General features: G+C 38.1%; 1 protein-coding gene across 4 annotated transcripts in view; it reads right to left on the reverse strand.

Annotated features, from left to right (window-relative positions):
• aPKC (protein kinase C iota type) overlaps window positions 1–17,174 on the reverse strand; it is a 269,251-nt gene that overhangs the window by 127,047 nt on the left and 125,030 nt on the right. Inside the window, exon 2 of one of the 4 annotated variants that reach the window (XM_069504909.1) lies at window positions 11,655–12,299. The exons of the other annotated variants lie outside the window; for them this stretch is intronic. Coding sequence (XP_069361010.1) covers window positions 11,655–12,231 — 577 coding nt within the window. The 5' untranslated portion in view covers window positions 12,232–12,299. The remainder of the gene's footprint in view (window positions 1–11,654; window positions 12,300–17,174) is intronic. 4 annotated transcript variants of the gene reach the window in all.

The following is a 17,174-nucleotide window of genomic DNA, read 5'->3' on the forward strand; positions in this document are numbered from 1 at the left end:
CGACGCTGCATCCTCAATCATTATTATATCGCGGCCGTTGGGACTAGGTCACCGTGCCCCGTGTACTATACCTATATTATATGGCACTGTACGTGCAATATGCATTACTTTAATTTAAATACATATAATGGAGATATCATACCACCACGGTTATGTAAAATATGTAACTTTAGTTATTCACTCGATATTGTGACTAATTCCCTTGTACACAATCTCTAAACTAAACTAAAATGGCATGTCTAAATCTATGGCTATCTCATTCATAATGTTGCTTGCGGAAAAGGATAGCAAGAGATTTAGACCTGTTCATTTAGTTTAGTTTAGAGATTGTGTACAAGAAAATCGGCCCCATTAACATAAGTCCACCTGGCCCGTTTCGAAAACTAGTTATTAGTAACTTAATTAGTCAATCAAACTGATTGTGTTAAGAAATGTTCTAGTAGGTACACTACTAATTAATCGCAAAAATATAATTTTTTTAAACTATATTTACTCCTAAGTTAACTAACTGTAGTTTTAGATTTATTCAATAATTACTATTGCACCTTGAATTTTTTTTTTGTGTTTTCACTATTTCGGAAAGTTGTTTTTAGCTACTTTTTGTATCATGTTACTTATATCTATATATATATAAAAGGAAAAGGTGACTGACTGACTGACTGATCTATCAACGCACAGCTCAAACTACTGGACGGATCGGGCTGAAATTTGGCATGCACATAGCTATTATGGCGTAGGCATCCGCTAAGAAAGGATGTTTGAAAATTCAACCCCTAAGAGGGTGAAATAGGGGTTTGAAATTTGTGTAGTCCACGCGGACGAAGTCGCGGGCTACAGCTAGTGATTAATATAATTGTACCATGTAAATAGTGTGAATGTGCATGTAGTGTTTGCTTTCAAATGATTTTACATACTACGCCATGTAATTTAACTTTATGTAATTTAATATAAAATCATTTTCGCTAGCGAACCTTATTCATATTTTTAAAAAAAACATGATCGGAGCCGGCAATAGGTTGATCATGATGATGATAATTACAAAAGAACTTTTTTTTTTTTAAAGAATATTAGCCATGTTAAATGACTAATATTCCCCTTTCCTCTCCAACTAAGCGTCAAGCTTGTGCTAGGAGTAGGTACGACAATAGTGCAACGGGCGGGGTTTGAACCGTCGACTTTGCCCGCCGTTTGGTTTTCAGTCCACTCCTTTACCCGTTCAGCTATTGAGGCTCTAACTCGTTATTAACTACATTTTCATGTTGAAATTATTTAATTTACACATCGAAAAATTGTTACGCAAAAAGATGCTGAAAAAATATACGCCATGGGTATAGATGTTGCAAAAAAGCTACGAATAAATAATTTACTCTGTGGCAAATTATAATAACATACTCGTATTATTAAGGTCCCATTCCCTTGCCGCGTCAACTGACACATTATTCTTGTCCTTATATATTATGTAAATTCAGAAATAAAGCCGGGAACAATATGTAAGTTAAATAACGGTACGATACCGTATCACCGGCGGGGAACAACATCCGTTTCAGTGTTATACAGTCCGAGTTGACGGCCACTGTATATTATCACTAGAGAGAGAACCAGCGCGTGCCAGACCTTCGTTGTTTTATAAAAGCTGAAAGTTTATCTGCGTATTGTCCCCAACACTGAGAGGAACGTTTGTTTCGATCATGGTGGCTTTGGGAGATAACAGGTAATAAAGGTGTAAAAAAATCTTACGTCAAAGTATAAAGTCATTTTTTTTCAATATTATAGACCAGCGCTTGGCTGCAATCAGACCTGCAGAGTGATTCGCTATCTCAGTGTCTAACATTGAATGATAGCCACCTAGCTCATTTGACATTTGTTTTTAATCCATTGAAGGTTTTCTACAAAAAAATATTTTATTATCACTCACTGAAGCATTAATGTACAACCAACCAATGTCAAATGTGCTCGGTGGCTATCATTCATCGTTAGACACTGTGTTAGCGAATCACCCCGCTGGTGGCAAGTGATGATGCAGCGTAAGATGGAGCGCCCATGCCTATAAGATGCCTATTCACTCTTGACTTGAAGGTACCTTAATTTTTATCATAATGGCAACCCCCTGCCAAACGCCACTAAACTTTATAAGTTTTACGGGTTTCTCGTTCGAGGGTTGCCATGATAGTAAGTGTCTGGCAATGCATGACGTGATTTCTAATACTAATTTGAAGAAAATATAAAAAAATTACACTTTATACATTGACGTATGATATTCTACACCTTTATTGCCAGTTATCTCCTAAAGCCACCATGATCCAAACAAACGTTCCTCCGTGTTTGGAACAATACGCAGAGAAACGTTCAGCTTTTATAAAATAACGAAGGTCTGGCACGCGCTGACTCTTAGTCCACTACATACTTACGATATAATTTCTTTTGCAGAATATCTGGTATAATATTTTTACATGAAATTATTCTGGCATAGCGTTATTTGCCGCTCTGCCGCCTTGCAAAAAAAGCCTTCGAAGCAGAACTGTCTTAAGTAATAATATACTGTACCTAGCACTTTTACTTACTTAAGGAGGAAAGTTTTACTAATCTTTGCCAAAGGTTAATGGATTCCACTACTGTATTATATTATAGACTGTTTGATAACTCTTAGCTACTTTAGAACATAAAGGGGAATGACAGGTGGCCATAGTAAAGTTGGCCCTTAATTTGTAAAAATGTGGATTTAAAAAAAAAGTGGGTTTCAATGTTACGAATTATTTTTATTCTTTACTTTCCATAGGATCAATTTTCAAATTGCACAAACGCATCGTATAGTAAGGTGTTTCCACTTGATAAATGATTTTAAATACACGTATCATACATAAGTATTAGAAACTTAAAAAATTTGAACAAATGATAATGATTAATTAATTATTATTAAACCAAGGAGTCGAAACTGCCCTCTTCGGCTCACGTATGGAAGGATTATTATTATAGGAGCTCGCCGCATTATTATCCGAAGAAAACCTCTACAAATTATTGATAATGTTGTGTTTGACAACTAGTTAAATCAGTAGGGCGATTGTCTAAAACCTGCATCAATCATTATTACAATCTCAATTGTTCTGATTGGCTGAATTTGTGCCATTCTTGTTGCAACAATGCATTGTAGCCAATAGTGAGCGAGCATTAACCAATCAGAGATGATTGCGATCGTGACATTGTAGCTGTCAAACAACCGCGGTAGGGCCGCAGTATCTTTTTATCAAACGTCAAATCACGCGCTTAGTACCTATGCGAGCTTCTATGAAATACTGGCATGTGACGTCACAATGATTTGACGTGCTTTTTTAGTTTTATATCGATAGTTTAAAATTGTTATTACACTTAAAACCAACAAAGGACGTGGATTTAACGTATTTTGGGAGACCCTCTATTTAATAATCACTTAAAAATAATTTATTTTTGACTCACTAATGAATAGGATACGACGGGGAGATACAGAGTGAATTAGAGATTCCTATTTGATCGATGTTAGAGTAGAGTCACCGTTCAAAACAATTTTCCCATTAATCTTCCGTAACACGCTTCGATATTCTAATTAATCCGCTAATTAGTATTCAAATGTATTGACTAGCGGACGGGTAGCGTGTTAATCTCTCGCGAATGTCACAGTATAAATCAAGCGGACGTTTGATATTAGGTTTGGCTGTCACTGAACTTTGGCTTCGTGTATACGTTTGTATTTGTTTACTAGGCAATAGGCATAGCATGTGTGTCGCCATTATGTCAATACAAACGCACCAGAAGCAACAGAAAAAAAACACTTCATTGCAGACCTCAGTTGCAGATCAATAAAAACCTAATGAAAACACACACAGACATTAAGGTCGAGATCGAGCGCGCGTTGACTTTGCTCAGACTTAAGACGAGATAGCGTTATATCGCTAATATTAATCTGTCTCGTTTTAACTGAAACGTAAGTCAAAGTACAGTACGCGGCAGAAAGTAATGTACATCGATCTTTAGAAGGAGATAGTAGATTTGTAGTTGATGTGTAGTTTGTTTGTAGATTATTACGGATTTCTTTCGACATTACGTTGTACAAACTTACGATTTTATAAAAATACTTCGAATCCATAGCTAATTTATATTTTATTTGAATTTTTTATCATCATTTGTGGGAACTCCTTTATCTCTGGTAACATTAAGAAACGTGAGAATTCCACGGAAATAAAATTAGCCTATACTTAAATGAAAAAGTTTGCGAAAATGTTGGCCAACCAATCCTCTCAGAATGGATAAAGGTTTAAGAGTACGCTGGCCATGTACTGTATGGAGAGTCCTTATTGCACAACGTTTCACTAAATCCAGATTGGAAAACATTATTAGTACTAATCATGTTCAATAAACATTAATTCTGTAATTGTCCTAGATTAGGATAAACGATTATATAGCACAATTAATATTAGTTACACTCGCAGCAACGCTATTAATTTTCGCTGTAAATTCAAAATCAGATTATATCACGGAAGTAACTATTCAAAACCGTGCACGCTTTTATGAGTCATATATATACGGAAATAGCTGCCAATTTCCTCTGATTTTGTTAACATTCCGAAAATTAACGGCTTTCATGAAATAAATAAAGCCGATGTCACATCACGGAGTGTGACGCCATTGCATTGAATCCACTACACATTGCAATATTACAATAGAGAATTTTACCCTTTTTTGAAAAGTGTCTTAATTTGATCCTAAAGTGATAATAACACACCAAAAATTTACAAAAAATTTACACGATCGATAAGTGCAATAAAAATGCATTTTAATTTTGCATTTCAAATTTCACCGCGAAAACGCTACCCGCCATCTTTTTACGTTCATGAGCTGTCATGACGGACGTCACACAGATTGGTAAGCAACGGTGTTTTCATAGTGAAATACATTACATACGATTTCAATCCATGTGACGTCACAGTCGGAATTAATATGGCAGCTACGGAATCATCCGTTTTGGATATTTGTAGAACAGATTAAAAAAATGAAATCTTTAAAATGAAGTATAAAATTCATTATACAATTTAATAAGCTGAAATTAACTTTTTTCGATTGCTTATTGCTAATACTATCCATAACATTTTTGAATTTTTCTCGCTTGGTGTAAACTACCCTATTAAATTTTAAATTACTAGCTGATGCCCGCGACTTCGTACGCGTGGATTTAGGTTTCCAAAAATCCCGTGGGAACTCTTTGATTTCTCGGGATAGAAAGTACTCTCCAGGTTTTTAATTAATATATCCATGCAAAAAATCACGTCAATCCGTACTCGGTACCAAAATTTGGTTATTAGTGATGAGACATCTGTCAAAATAGTGTCAACAAAGACTTTTTGACACAAAGTGACAATTTTAGTTCTCGGTACGCTCGCCTCGGTGGGATGCTTCGAATCGGCACAAAAAACAACTGTCACTTTGTATGGCACACCTCTTCGAGTGACCTTACTTGTATACTTAAATACATTTCAATGCTCTTTCTCTTTCCTCACAGGTTGCGTGTTGGTACGACATCGGGCGATCTTTATGTTTAATTAAAATAAGCAGCTATTGGTCAAAATAAAAAGGTTAAAGCTAATCTACTGGTCTGCGGTTAGGTTTGTTTCCGTACTTAAGTAATGCCTAAACTTGTATATATTATAATATGAAACGTCAATGACCTGAAGATATTAAGAAAAGTCACTCTAAGCGCGCTCTCCGGCGCGGCTCTTTATACAAACGTTGTTTAGATAGGTAATAGGGTCTTGAACTGTAGTAATAAAATGATGTGATTTTTTTGTATAGCGGTAGTTTATGGGGCTAGAATTAATTATTAAAGAGAATAATAAAAAAATGATTTTATTAATTTTTTAACATAAACCCTACGCTGAACAGAAGGTGATTAGTGACGTCACAATCCGTAAACGACAATTAAAAAAAAAATTAACATAAAAATACGGTAATTTCTGAGGTAAGTATAATATTTTTTATGTTAAAATTTTTTAAAAAAATTATCATTAATTACGCCTTGTGACGTCATTAATCATTAATAAGTAATTATTTTAAAAATAAATAAAAATCATGACTTTTTAAAATTATTCTCTTTAATACTGAATTCTAGCTCTATTACCGCTATACAAAAAATCAGGTCATTTTAATAACTAGTTTCCAAGACCCTATTCAAATGAGAACTAAACTACGTTTGTATGGATAGCGTTGGGCAGCGCTTTAGGGTTACTTCGCTTAAGTAGGACCAAAGTTGTATAACGTAATAAATTATTTACTCATTAACTTTATCAGCGACATAAATTGTTCAAAACTTGCTTAGTTGATTAAAATGGTAATAAATTTGGGAAAATACATTGATGAATTAATTTCTAATGACAAAGTTCCTGTATAAGTCGACTTTGCATTCATCTGCCCTTAAAATGGTATAATGTTGTTATATTGATATAGATTATAAGCCGTGATAGCCTAGTGATTACGACATCCACCTCCTATTCGGGACGTTGGGGTTCGATCCCGGGCTTGGACCTCTAACTTTTCGCAGTTATATTTTAAGACATTATCACTCGCTTTTTCTATAATGTTTTGCAAAGGTGTGTGAAGTCTGCAAATCCGCACTTGGCGTGGTGGACTATGGCCAAACCCTTCTCAACTGAGAGGAGACCCGTGCTCTGTAGCGAGCCAGCTATGGGTTGATCATGACGATGATAGGCTAGTGGTTGTGACGTCCACCTCCTATTCGGGAGGTTGGGGGTTCTACCTCAGGCACGCGCCTCTTTAACTTTTCGGAATTATATACGTTTTAAGCAATTAAATATCACTCGCTTTAACGGTGAAGGAAAACATCATGAAGAAACCTGCATGATGGAGAAATTCTCCATAATGTTCTCAAAGGTATGCGAAGTCTGCCAATCCGTACTGGGCCAGCGTGGCAGACTATCAAAATCAAAATATTTTTATTCAATTAAACTTTTACAAGTACTTTTAAATGACTTAAACCGTTCTCATTATGGGAAGAGACCTGTGCTCAGTAGTGGACCATCGAGGCGATGCCTTCATCATGGTGTTGATGATCTTATAAAATGTTAAAAAAGTATAGCTCGCTTACGTATACGCTTGTGAGCGAGTCAATTTTGCAGAACAGAGATAAGAACAGGTGAATGAATGAACGGGAACGTTTTGCGGCGAGTGAGCGAATGTAATTATTCGTTCCATTCACCGGGTGGCCCAACAACGGCCAGGCGACCTAGTTCCCTACGTTCATTATTGTACGCATTCTATAAATAGGTTAAAACCTAACTGTTGTATAACTATTTTAAAATAGAAAAACAACCATGCATCATCATCATCGTCAACTGATAGACGTCCACAGCAGGACATAAGACTCTCGTAGGGCCACTCGCCACGGTCTTGCGCCGCCTGAATCCAGCGGTCCCTGCGACTTGTTTGATGTCGTCTGCCCACTTAATGGGGGGAGGGGGGGCTTACCAACACTGCGCTGTCTGGAACCGGAAGGCGGAAGTTAAACATGCATACAAAATGTTTCTACCTATGACCACTATAGAATTTGAAACCATCCAACCGATGTGCCCCAACTCGGTTTTATTAGAAAGAAAATAATGCGAAGATGGTTTTAGATTACTAAAACAATGCATAAGGCACATTCTTTTTTTAAAGGATCGTAGCACACGCCGGGTATCCGCTAGTCTATAATATAAAAATGAATCATTAAATGTGTCATCGCAAATCTCGAGAACAGCTGAACCGATTTCGCTAATTCTTTTTTTATAATATTCCTTGAAGTACGAGGATGGTTCTTACGGAGAAAAAATTTAAACAAATTGATCGACTGTTAGGCGGAACGAAGTTCGCCAGGGCAGCTAGTTTATGTATAAAGAAGACTAATTCTCAAGTATTGATGCAAAGTGAAATAATAGGTAGGTACTTCATCTATGTTTAATGTTGTACGAATGCGGCCTGTATACTTCTATTTTAGTGCTTAACGAATAAAAGTAAAATATACGACCCAGCACGGGGGCCAGCAGTAAAACTAGTGTAACTAAGTACGCGAAGTGCTCGTAAACAGTTTTATATTCATCTCAGTTTTATGTACTTATATAAAGTTCATCGCTATAAATTGTATTTCGACTTGATTCATTCTTAATCTATTTTATTACACGGATACTAAAATAACACTGGTCTGCAACGAAAAATTAAAATATTAGAGATACAATCATTAAAACGTGCAGAATTCATATACTTTCATATGCTTTCTATTTTTGGCTGTCAGATATATACTCGTATGTATATTTGTTCATGTGTTTTTTTTTAAATTGCTCAAAATTCAGTATTCCTTCTGTTTCGTTATTAAGGTTAAACTGCCATACCTTGTCCAGGTTAGCCCGTTTCCACCTTAGACTGCATCGTCAATTACCACCAGGTGAGATTGCAGTCAAGGGCTAACTTGTATTTGAATAAAAAAAAGTATGTTTTTGAATACGTTGAATCAGAAGTTTAATTTTTTTACAGATTCAAGGGGCCGTAGACATATTAATTTGAATGGTGACCTCGCACCGGAAGACGCAGTGTTGGAAGACTACCACTAGGTTGACGGACGACATCAGACGAGTCGCAGGGAGTCGCTGGATTCAGGCGGCGCAAGACCGTGGCGTGTGGAAGTCCCTACAAAAGATCTTCGTTCAGCAGTGGACGTCTATCGGTTGATGATGATGATCGTCACGCGCGCCTTAGAAGAACGGTCTTGAAATGACAGACCGACAGATAGAAACACAAGAAAGTGATCCGCTAAGGGTTCCATTTTTCCTTTTGAGGTACGGAACCCTATAAATAGTTGTCATAACAAGAAATGTCTAACAAGGTGGCCGGTAAGTTCACCTTGGTCCAATTGAGGTCAATGTGATACGCCAGCGCGTAATTAGACCCGGAGTCGCATTGGCAATATGATACATCCCTATATACTACAACGTACGATAGCTATTCGATACTGGTATTGTATTCTTCTTCAAAAAAAGCTGTGATAGCCTAGTCGGTAGGACGTCCGCCTTCTGATCGGAGGTCGGGGGTTCGATATTTTACTCACACCCTGGTTGCATCGATTTCTAGCTTAGTTTAGATCATAAGAGGAATGTGCAACATTCACACAAACTCTAGAGAGTTTTTGGATGTAAAGCGGATAAATGTACATTAATTATTTTGGTCAAAATAAAGAGAAAAAAAAAAAAAAAATCCCGGGCACGCACCTCTAACTTTTCGGAGCTCTGGCGTTTTTAATAATTAAATGTCACTTGCTTTAACGGTGAAGGAAAACATCGTCAGGAAACCTGCATGCCTGAGAGTTCTCCATAATGTTCTCAAAGGTGTGTGAAGTCTACCAATCCGCACATGGCCAGCGTGGTAGACTATGGCCAAAACCCTTCCCACTATGCAAGGAGACCCGTGCTCTGTAGTGAGCCGGTGATGGGTTGATCATGATGATGATGATTGTATTCTTTAGTTTTCCTTCGTTTAGTAGAAAGAAAAACACATCGCAGAAACCGTCTTGAAGAAACGCGTAAGCGCCGCGATTGGCCCGACGCTTTAGACCTTCTTGAGTTTGGTTTTCGCTTCACTTAGTCATGTTCTATGCTCAAAGTTAGTAGGTACTCTGTTCACAATGACTATGGAATTATATTGTCACCGATTCCGTTGTCTTTCTCTAAACTAAATTTAGAGTATCGACATCCTTTTCTTTTTAACAAGTTTGAAAAGGGACAGAACATGAACTTTAAATCTAAAAATTTAATTTAAAACTGTCATTGTGGCTAATTCCGTTGTACACAATCTCTAAACTAAACTAAAATGGCACGTCTAAATCTATTGCTATCCCTTTCATTATGTTGCTTGCGGAAAAGGATAGCACTAGATTTAGACCTGTTAATTTAGTTTAGTTAAGAGATTGTGTACAAGAGAATCGGCCCCAATCTGCGTCTGTCCTTTTCATATTATATTAGTAAGAAGAGGATACGAATACTCTAAAATTAGGTTGTGCTCAGAATCAGTATTTGAGTACCTAAGCAATTAAGGATTTTGTTGTACCTACCCGCCTACATAGTTCCCGAAGATATTTCGACTAGAACTTTCGGTCGTCAATACTTAGTAATAGTGCGAAATTATCGCGGCCAAGTTTCTGACGCTTCGGCCTTCGCCAAGTTGACGGGCACTTGCCAAGTATCGTGGCAATTAAACTTTGCTGGACTTGCTGCTAATGTGCTCTGCGGCCCGTGGCCTACTTATCGCCGGTCATTAAGGCTTGGACACACACGACGCGTTAAAGTAAAAGTAAGACTGAGGCTTCACGATGCGTTTCCGGTGCGTTGCGGAGCCGCACTGCTATGGACTTCGTCCACGTGGACTAAAGAAATTTCAAACCCCTATTTCACCTCCTTAGGGGTTGAATTTTTCAAAATCCTTTCTTAGCTAATGTCTACGTCATAATAGCTATCTGCATGCCAAATTTCAGCCCGATCCGTCCAGTGGTTTGAGCTCTGCGTTGATAGATCCGTCAGACACCTTTTCCTCTTATATATTTCCACTAGCTTATGCTCCCGACTTCGTCCGCGTGGACTACACAAATTTCAAACCAAACCAACCAAAATTGATTGAATTGAAGGATTTTTGAAATTCTTTCTTAGCGGGTGCCTACGTCATAATAGCTATCTGCATGCCAAATTTCAGCCTGATCCGTCAAGCAGTTTGAGCTGTGCGTTGATAGATTAGTCAGTCATTCACAGTCAATCAGTCAGTCACCTTTTCCTTTTATATATTTAGATATTTCAAACATTATTGCAACAATCGCAATTATTGTGGATCGCGTAAATCCTGATATTCTTGGTACATTATAGCTAATAGTGAGAAAGTTAACCTAATCTTAAGTAACGATTAGCGACTCTGAGTGCGGCGGTTAGACTTTGATACTTAAATAGAGTTACGTTGAAGTGTATCTTTATAAACTAGTCCTTTAGGCGAGTAAGAAGAGAATAGATAGATAGAGATAGGGATAAAGTTAGTCGTTTATGCCAGAACTTAGTTATAAAGCGATAGTATAAAGCGAAATAAGGAGATAATTTGTCCCCGTAGCAACTTTATTCGCCCCTTGATAACACTGTACTGGCAATAATAATATAGTTTTCATTTTTTATGGAGCCATACAAAAATATAAAACACAAAAGAAACATTTATACGAGTATTTATAGATTAAACGATAAAAAAGTTGAAATAAACTTATTCGGTACGTACTTGATGACTAAATTGGTTTGTACACAATCTCAGGGCCCTAAGTTTAACTAAATTAATAGGTATATGTATATCCCTCTATATCTACCTAGTGTCGTCCTTTTCCACAAATAACATTATGAAAGGGATAACAATACCTTTCTGTCATTTAAGCTTAGAGATTGTGTACAACAGAATTAGCTATACAGTACGATTATTTTTAAAGATAACTAAATGCTAAGTCTTCACGTGCATACATGCTCTACGTTCAAGCAAATTCGAATGTGTACGCAAAATGTAGCAACTCAATGCTTTATCAAGCTTGCTCGCCGAGCATGTATTAGCGTGGGGACCCAGTTACATACCTGTAGCGTACGCCGGTTCGAGGTCATCTTCATCATCCGTGTGGTGTCGACTCGAGGCGTGCGAGTGTGAGTGATGGGGCACACCCACATGCACAGGTTGTATGGGCTGCTCGTAATGTTTGTGATGGTCCACGTACACGCGGTGGTGGTGCGGGCACGGCGTAGGGGGGAGGTAGTCCGCCAACGTTCCGCCACGCGTCAAAGTGGAGCCAGCACTTAAGGTCCCACCACCCGAACACGATGCTAAAGCACTGCGCACTGATCCTAAGTCCAATGATGGTCGTCTAGAAAGCTCCCCATAACTTTCCCCGAATAACGCACTCGCAGGCACCGCATGCCTCACTTCGTGGTGATGAGAATGTCCACCATTTGACGAAGAGTGAGGAGACGCGGAATGATCCCTACTATCTCTTGACGTTGAAGCGGTATGTATGATACTTTGATCGTCATGTGTCTCCATGACTTCTCTCGCGGTGGGCGGGTTCGGATGTGAGTGGACGACAGAAGTACCAGCTCTTCGAGGACTCCGGCCTCGATCGGGCATCACGGATGACGCAGACCAGTATCCCCACGCCATGTTTACTTTGTTTAAGCACTGTATAATGTTTAGCACTGACCACTAGCCATGTAGGAAGACTTGGTTAACTGTAAGCAAGCCGGTGTGTGTACGGTTAGCTGTGAGTGAACCTAATCTCCTTTGACGTCGCAGTTCCGAGCTAACTTCGAAAGATTTTCGTTTATGTATATTACTAGCGACCCGTCCCGGCTTCGCATGAGTGCAACGTAGATACTAATGTGGTCTACTTTTTCTTATAATATTTGTTAATTTTTTAATTAATTTGTAATTTTACTGGTAAGGCGAGAATGAGCATTTTCATTGAGAGATCCACGTCGTCCATCACATGCCAATCGCATACATAATTGACACACTGGATTTGGTAAATCCTCGACTTGTTTACCTCGCTGCAAACTTTTCAATGAACAGATACAAATAACCAGCAGTTTTCTCTCAGATACCAACTACCAAAACGTACCATCCGGTCGATGGCTCGGTATTTGTTCCGTATCGTAACAGCACCGCGGCAAAACTTCGGCAACAAGACGCTAAAGTTTCCCCGAGCAGAAGTTACGGCAATCAATATAAAACCTACTGATTGAGTAGACCGCCACGCCCGTACTACTGAGATCTTACTGGTAAGGCCATTGACTTATATATTAGTTTGTATGGACATGACCATTGAACAAACAAAATGGTATCGACTCATTAGTGCTTTAGCACCAATGCAACCTCAGTGACGTCTGGATTTCAAACGGGTCGTTCATTAGTATCTAAGAGGTGGCGCTGATTTATTTGGTTCCAAAACCGTGAAAAATTTTGTTCGCTTGGGCATATTTTGTCATTTATATCGATGGGTAAGGCGAGAATGAGCATTTTCATTAAGATTGGGAAAACTTGTACTAAAACACCCACATAACCTGCGGATGCATTCATTTGATTTGTAATACGGATCCGTCAAAATATAAATCAAACGAATGCACAAGCGCACGTCTACTTTTTATGACGGACACTTCGAATCGTATTTTTACGAAGACGAATACGAATCGATTAAAAATGAGTGTACAAACGCCCTCAACGTTAATTATTTAGAAATTTACAATATAGCTAAGCCTTGAGTAGTTCTGCGATAAATAATAATTTAACATCACGCTCGCAGTGCTCGTTTACTCGCTATTTTTTTTTAATTCCCATCATAGAAAATATTTAACAAATTCAATTTAGACACAGCAAAAAACCACGAAGGTTTAAAAAGTGTGTAATTCCGTCTACTTATTAATACATAATAATAGTGCTTCTATAAACAATGTAAATTGAAGCACTTATTACATTACATTTAATACAAAAATGGGGATCGTTACAATTTGTTAATATAATAGGATTTTAGCTTATAGTTTAAATTAAATCTGGTTAGTTCAGTTCTTATTTTATTATGTTAAGTATTTATTAGGCGAGGGATCATGTATGCACTGGTGCGCTCACAGTATTTACTTTATTACTACCCATGTTATAAATGTAAAACTGGGTTTGTTTGTTGGTTTGTCCTTCAATCACGTAGCAAAAGAGCAACTAATTTGCGTGATTTTTTGCATGGTTACAGTTGAAGAACTGAAGGACGACATAGGCACATATTATTTAACCCGGGAGATCAAAGAGAATTTGAAAAATCAGAAACGGGATTTTTAGAAACGCAAATTCACGCGGACGAAGTCGCGGGCCTTAGCCAGTTAAAAATAAAAGCGCCAACCATGATATCGTTGGTCGACTAAATAAGTATGAAATACTGTGTAACAATTTGAACAGAGGCGATCAGATTAATTCCGGGACACGGGTAATCCCCTTTAAGGTTCGTACGCACCTGAGCGGCGCGGCGCGGCGCTTCAGTCCGACTGCAGAACGCGTCACCTCAGGCCGCTCGACGGTGCCTACCGCACTACAACTTCAGTACGCGGCACCTCGCGTCACTTGCGCGTCATTTTTATACCCGTTCGCGTACGAGCGCGAAGCGCCGCGCCGCGCCGCTGGGTATGTCGCACTAGCGTCACTGCACTGCGCGTCGCTTCGCTGCGCTTCAAAATATTCTCTCCAGCCGTGCCGCGCGGCAACGCGCGGTGAAGCGCTGTGCAGCGCCGCTCTAGTGCGATATGCGCGATACAAAATGATAGAAATGATATTTTGAAGCTCTGTGCCGCGACGTGCAGCTCGCTGAAGCGCCGCGCCGCGCCGCTCAGGTGCGTACGAACCTTTATGTGAGACCACTGAATTTCATTTTATATCTCATTGCGCCGATAGAATCGCGCGATGGTGTCACTCCGTGTTACGCTTTTGATACATTTATCGTTTTATGTATACCTATGGTGAAAAAGAAGGCTCTATATAAGGGCGTACCTGTATTTTTATGGTGTTTGCTCTCTTTTAAATGTTTTTAAAACTAAAGTCTGGTTTTTGGATTTTTATTTTAAAGTCGAAACTCTATGAGATAAGGTTTAGCTGGTGTGAAACTTTACAAGTCCTAGATTTATTGATTGGACATAAAAAAGTCGCAAACACACCGTCGCGGATAAATTTTAATGTAGCGCATGGATGAAAGCTTAAAAAAAAATTGTTGACGATTGAAAATCTTTACAATTCTAATTTCTTTAATGTATGACATGTCTTCAATTTGATTTGTTGGACATTACTTATTAAAAAATTCGATCAAACGTGAGTCGGACTCGCACATCAAGGGTTCCGTACCACCGAACTAGAAATAAATACCTACCACTTTTTGATTTTCCCGTTTGCACCCTTCCGCTGCGGAACCTTAAAAATCATATAGTAACCAACACGGCACATAAAATTCAAAACTTCAAATGAAATTAGTAAATTATTAAGCTAAAATTTTTCATCTCACGAATGAGCGAGTCCATAAAGATATTAAAACACGAGTCAGTCCCGCAGCCCGGTGTAATTAGGCCCTTAGATATAAAACGCCCAATATTTTGAGCGATGAATAAAGTCTAGCGCACACAAAGCCGAGCTTTTCCAACGGTCAGCGCCTCCCGCTCATAATATAGTGGAATATTAACAGAAAACGAGGTAAATATTCAATGGCTTTAACGTTTAATGTTGTCTACAGACTGAAATTTTTATATAACTTTCGGATATTGCGGTGTTGTTTCATCAAAATATTTGTACGAATTGTTTTAATCAGATTATTATAGGAGATTTGCTAGTAAATGTTCACCGATATTTATCGCCAATGTAATTATTATGGTCATAAGTACCTACATATGCCTCCGTTGTTCTGGATTGAGATGGTTTGTTAGAGCCCCGAGCCCGACCCCTGTCACTGAACCCTGTTTTCATGAAAAAAACCAGTCAAGTGCGAGTCAGGCTCACACACGAAGGGTTCCGTACCATCGTACAAGATATTTTAACATTTCTATGTGCAACATTGCAAGTTAATGACAATCTATCTAATCTTACCAACACATTTTTTTTTGTGATGTAACCACAAATTCACGGTTTTCGGATTTATTCCTTTATTTGTGCTATAAGATCTACCCACCTACCAAATTTCATGATTCTAGGTCAACGGGAAGTAACCTATAGGTTTTCTTGACAGACACGACGGACAGACAAACAACAAAGCGATCCTATAAGGGTTCCTTTTTTCCTTTTGAGGTATGGAACCCTTAAAAGGACACCGGGGTAAAGTTAGGTTCGACATCTCATGGTCCCATTTAGAAGAACAAAAGTGCACACTGCATCAGGGAGGTAGTGAAAATCGTGATTCTATCTGTTGTCAGTCAGTGATTTAGTACCGACAAAAGTCGGTCACCTACGTAACGCCTAAACGACTAACACTGCAGTGCATCGCAATATCGCAATATCGCTATGCGGTTCACAAATCAATCACCCGATGGCTTCTCTTGTTTTAGAGTGATTTTTGCCGCGAGACATGTTTATCGGAGTACATAAAACACGTTTTGAAACTAGATTTTTAATAGAAAAAGTTACAAAAAAATTGTGAAATGTTTCACTAGTACATTATTGGTACATTGAAATCGAATAACCACAATCTGCTCCATTCTATGATAAATTATTAAATGTAAATTAATTTTAATCATTTCAACCGCATAATACTACCTACTCTTATAATTTTAAATTTATCTATATGTGATTTCTATTTCCTTTTTCGTTCGTTTTTTGGTAGGATAGTCGTGTTATAATTTTTTTAATTAAGTACAACTTGTTAAATATTTAGATAACGAAAAAAGTATTTTGGTTTATTTGCAAACTAGATGATGCTCGCGACTTCGTCCGCGTGGATTTAGGTTTTTGAAATCCCGTGGGAACTCTTCAATTTTCCGGGAAAAAAAGGAGCCTATGTCGTTCCCCGGGATATAAGCTAACTCTGTACCAAATTTCGTCAAAATCGGTTGAACGGTTGGGCCGTGAAAGGCTAACAGACAGACAGACACTTTCGCATTTATAATATTAGTATGGATAAAATTCCGGTACCGTGTATTTTTTTTTGTTGGACCACCGACAGAATCATATATAAAAATGACATTATTCAAATCCTAGGTGCGAAGTTATTGCTTATAAATTATAATAAACTCTAACTTAATAAGGCTAATAATGATGTTTGAAATAAACTTGTATAAATAAATAATATACTGCAGTGCATTGAGTCTGTCAATAACACAGTGCGGTTCGCAAATCAATTAGTGTTCAGTAATTAAGCAAATTTTAGTATTTGACGCAGTTCTGTTTTATCTATTAGCTACTACTTACTAGGCTTAGTTTTATCTAGATAGTAGTAGTTCGTGCCCACGATTCCTCTCTTACAATATTGGTGAAATCTTCTTTACGCCCGCTGGGCGATATGGGATGGGTAAAAACCTCAAGTTCGCGTCACCGACATGCTAATATTAATAGTACATCTGTAGCTATAAATATGCCGTTTTACGTGTATG

The sequence above is a fragment of the Maniola hyperantus genome, chromosome 19 (genome assembly GCF_902806685.2).
Source record: "Maniola hyperantus chromosome 19, iAphHyp1.2, whole genome shotgun sequence".
Taxonomy (NCBI): Eukaryota; Metazoa; Arthropoda; class Insecta; order Lepidoptera; family Nymphalidae; genus Maniola; species Maniola hyperantus.